Below are 4,440 nucleotides of genomic sequence, written 5' to 3' on the forward strand. Positions count from 1 at the left end.
TGGATAGACCCTATGATCCCTAATCACAGGGCAACCCCAGAGCCTGCTCAGAACACCAGGTGCTTCCATTTACTGTTTCTTTGACTCCTCACCAGGGAGAGGGAATCAGTCTAATCTTAGCGCCTGGGGCTGCACAGGTGATAAGCAAGCATTTGGGCCTCTGAGCTTGACCTCCCACCTGCCCCACAGGTCACCTTCATGCTGCTGGACCAGAACAACCGTGAGCACGCCATTGACGCCTTCCGGCCTGACCTCAACTCAGCGTCCTTCCAGCGACCCCAGAGTGAAACCAACGTGGCCAGTGGCTGCCCGCTTTTCTTCCCCCTGAGCAGACTGCAGTCGCCTAAGCATGCCTACGTGAAGGACGACACCATGTTCCTCAAGTGCATGGTGGAGACCAGTGCTTAGGTTGGGGGGAAGCCAAGTGAGCCACGCCTGGCTCCTGAAGGAGCGCCAGCTTAGACAGGGTGGTTATCAAGATGACCCTGAGGTCCTGCCCCTGCGACCCAAGATCCAACGGCACAAGGATGGACTGGGGCTAGTGTGATCTGGGCAGACTGACACATGGACTGTGGCTGGCCACCAGCTCAGGATGGCGGCACCTTGGGCTGGCTCCACAAAGGCAAAGGGTCCAGAAGGAGGCAGTAGCAGAATTGCTACCCCCTGTACCGACCACACCACACCAGGAGGGCTGGGAGCCACTCCAGCCTGAGTGTTGAGATGGACTTCAACCAAGATGGGGAGAGAATGGGGGCCAGGACTGGGGCATAGATGGTGAGCTAGAGGTATAGGACCTGAGCAAACAAACTCTCAGGATGGGAAGGGGTCTCTGCAGGGCCACCACAGAGAACTGGAGACACACCTCTTTTCTTCCTGCCTGAGAGCAGAACTAGGACCAGAGGGTGGAAGGACCAGGATTGGCAATGTGAATTCAGTCTGTCCCGGCCTAGAAATGAGCTCGCCATCACTGGAGATGAACAAGCAAAGCCCGATGGCTACCCTGCAGGGTGGAACATCAAATTGGGGGTTGGATTGCAAGACCTTTAAGGTCCCTCCCAGCATAGAGAGTCTCTAATTCTAGTGCTCTTGGCCCAGGTGAAGCCCAGGGCTGCAGGTCTGGAAACATTCAGGAGCCTCATACCCTCCTGGCTCCTCACTCACCTTCAGCCTCACCAGCTGGGCTGAGCTGGCCAGTACCTGCCACCCTGGGCCTGGCAGCTCAGCTTCCCCAGCATGCCAGAGCACACAGCCCCTGCATCCTGTGCCTCCACCAGCCCAAGTCCCCTTCACTGCAGCCAGGTGAAACCACATCAGTCTGAGCTCCCAGGAGCAGCCAGAAGGAATGTGGAGAAGGAGAAGGGTTAACCCCTCCCCCTCCCTGCCTGGAGGCCACACCTTAGGTGCTTTCAAGAATCCCAGGTCCTCTGATTAACCAAGATGTTTGCTTCTCTTAGTTGACTGAGCAGAACCGCTGAGCAGAGGCGGTCTTTTTAAATACATATAGAGCCAAAGAAAGAATTAAACTGTTTTGAAGTTTTCATACAGTGTGTGGTTGTGGGAGTTGGTCCTCACTGAGCCAAGCTTAAGAAGCCCGCAGTTCTAGGTGGTGCTGCGAGTTTGGTCGCGCGGCCGCATCGGAGGCTCTGTGCTGGCAGGAGCGCCACCTTTCCACCTCAGTGCCCTCCTTTCCATAATGCGAACAGCCACCCCAGCCTGCCTCCCTTGCTGGGGTCTGCACACCTCAAAGGAGAGGCTCCTCTGGACACAGAAAAGCCTGCCACGGGCTGGCTGTGACCTGCTTGTCTTTTCATCTGAGAGGCTTCACACAGCCATTTCTCATGAGGGTCAGGACTTTCCAGAGGCCCCCTGCTCCCTACCAGGCTTCCCCACAGCTTACTCTTCCTGTACTTGTGGGACTGCCATAGACTTCACTCCTCAGAACTTCAGGGTTTTTATCTGTAAAATGGGTCAGCAACCCTGCCTGTTCTCCCTCTTCCAGCGTTTGTGGGGATCAAAGGAGGTAACGGAGCATTGTGACCCAGTGGACTTAATATATAAGAAAACTCAGATCCAAAAGCGGCTCTAAACCTGGTATACTTTTATGCCACAGCCTCATTTGAAAATAGAAACATCCCACCTGGCCCTGCCCAGCTCACAGGGCCTTCATGAAGCCTAAACACAATAATAGGGTGCAAGTTCTCTGTACACGCAAGGGCTTCTTGCCATGGGTGACAGGCTACAAACTTGCTAGGACTTCTTTTTCTGTCCTCACAGCCTCTGGATTGTCAGTAATGGGAACAGACTTGCTTTTCCTCAACAAGTATGTAAGAGTAAAGGTCTGCCCTAATGAATTATGGGGACCTCTGCCTCCAAGCTGATGTCCTGGCAAATAACACCTTCATCCCTACTCAGAGCCAGGCAGGATGTTTCTGTTTTCAAATGAGGCTGAGGCACGACAGGATACCAGGTTTAGAGCTGTGTTTGGATCTGAGTTTTCTGATATATTAAATCACTGAGCTGAAGGAATTTGTGGACAAGCTTCTAGAAGGGGCTACTATTACTCTTTACCTTTAATTGCTTATTTCTGATGATCAGAAACAATACTCTCTTCAAACAGTGTGAGACGCAGCCATTCTTTTAGCAAAGCCTTACTGAGACTGCATGTGTCATCTACTGTGCTGGACACTAGGGGTGGAGAGGCAAGATGTGCTCCCTGCCCTTGAGAAAGTTCAGTGGGGGCAACAGGGACATAAATAGATCATTACAACTGATGAGTAAGAGAAGCTCATAGAAACCACAGGCTCCCAGACCATCGGGTGAAGGAGGGAGGGCTTTAAGGAAGAGGTGTCATTTAAGCTCAGCCTTAAGATATTTTGGAATGCAGAGGACGGGTAGGGGAGAGTGAAAACACAGAGATGGGAAACAGTCTTGGCAACAGGCAGGGTCTGTGGGGCAGAAGGCTAGCCCTTGGGGAATCACTGATGCCGATTCCGATAATGCCCCAGGAGGGTGAGCACAGAGCAGGGTGGCAGGCCACAGGAGGCCATTGTCCCCACAGGCCATTCCCTGACAATCCTAGGCAGTAGGGACAACTATTACTTACGCCTTTAATTGCTCATTGCTGATTGGAAAGAATACATACTCATTATTGAGAAACTAAAAAAGGAATACACAGAAGAAAGTGAAAAATCTACTCATGAGCCCAGATGTCCCAAGAGTGCTAGTGTGAACAATTTTACTAAATTTTCTTTGTCTTTTTGATGGGTAGATACAAACACACACATAAACACATACACTTTAAAAAATAGAATTAGAACCATACTAAATTAGAGCTTTCTGCTCTACTTTTTTTACTTATCATCCTATTATAAAAGACCATTCTACCATTAGCCCCTTTTTACAGGCAAAGTCATTGAAACTAAGAGTAAGGTAGCTTGCTCAGTGCCGCTCCGAATAAGTGGTGGGGTCAGGATTCAAACGTGTCTTTTGATGCCAAAGCCAGGACTGAAATTATCATGACTGTTTTCAGATGGAGAAACTGAGGCACAGAGAAAGGAAGTGACTTGCCTGAGATCGCACAGCCAGTTCCTGGGAGGGCTGGGCCCTGACCCAGGCCTCCTAGGCTTTTCTCTGTCCTATGTTCACTGTCAGTGTGGGCTCTGGTGGGAATCTGAGGGGAGGAGCTCTGGTGGTGGCTTGCCCTGTGGGTCTGGAAAAGACCATGAGTGAGTACAGAAGCAAGCAGGTGGCACACTGGCCTCATAGCCTGGGTCCTCTGTCTTCAATCAGCTAAACCCCAGCAGAGCACACAGGACCCATACTCCCGTACTGAGCAGAGACATGCTTCTGCCACGTGCGTGAAAATTCTAACCTCACAGTGTTGTTAGGATGCCAAGACCACAGAAGCCACTAGCTTTGTGTACTGTGGGGGTCCCAGTCTAGTAACAGAAACAAGAATCTCGAACAACTGCAGTGTGCTTAGCTAAATGCCAGGCACTGTGCTGAGGGCTGCCCATACGACATTTCATGTAGCTTTCATAAAAACCCCAGGAGGTAGGTGTGATTATTATCATCCCTGCTTTACAGAGGAGGAAACCCAGACTACACAGAGGAAAAATCACTCAGCCAAGGACAGGAGTCAATACTTGAAGCCAGGTCAGTCTATGCCAGGTCTAAACCCTTAAGTTTAATGACTTGATAAGTGACTAGAAGCAGCAGAATATTGTGGAAAAGGAACAACAACAAAAAAGCTATAAGCTAGGAGATCCAGTTTCAGTTCTGCACTGACTACAAATTATTTTTTAATAGTCATAACAAAATGATGACAGTGATAATTTATTGAAGAGGAGCCCTAGTGGCACAATGGTTAAGCACTTGTCTGCTAACCAAAAGGTTAGCCGTTCAAACCCACCAGCCATTCCACAGAAGAAAAGACCTGGC

General features: G+C 50.3%; 1 protein-coding gene across 1 annotated transcript in view; it reads left to right on the forward strand.

Moving 5' to 3' along the window:
* The window catches only part of TRAF1 (TNF receptor associated factor 1), a 22,796-nt gene extending 21,284 nt beyond the window's left edge, over positions 1 to 1,512 (forward strand). The window contains exon 10 of the mRNA XM_023727341.1: positions 190 to 1,512. Within this exon, the coding sequence (XP_023583109.1) occupies positions 190 to 408 (219 nt within the window). The 3' untranslated portion in view covers positions 409 to 1,512. The remainder of the gene's footprint in view (positions 1 to 189) is intronic.
* The last annotated feature ends 2,928 nt before the right edge of the window (positions 1,513 to 4,440 follow it).

The sequence above is a fragment of the Trichechus manatus genome, unplaced genomic scaffold (genome assembly GCF_000243295.1).
Source record: "Trichechus manatus latirostris isolate Lorelei unplaced genomic scaffold, TriManLat1.0 scaffold00016, whole genome shotgun sequence".
Lineage (NCBI taxonomy): Eukaryota > Metazoa > Chordata > Mammalia > Sirenia > Trichechidae > Trichechus > Trichechus manatus.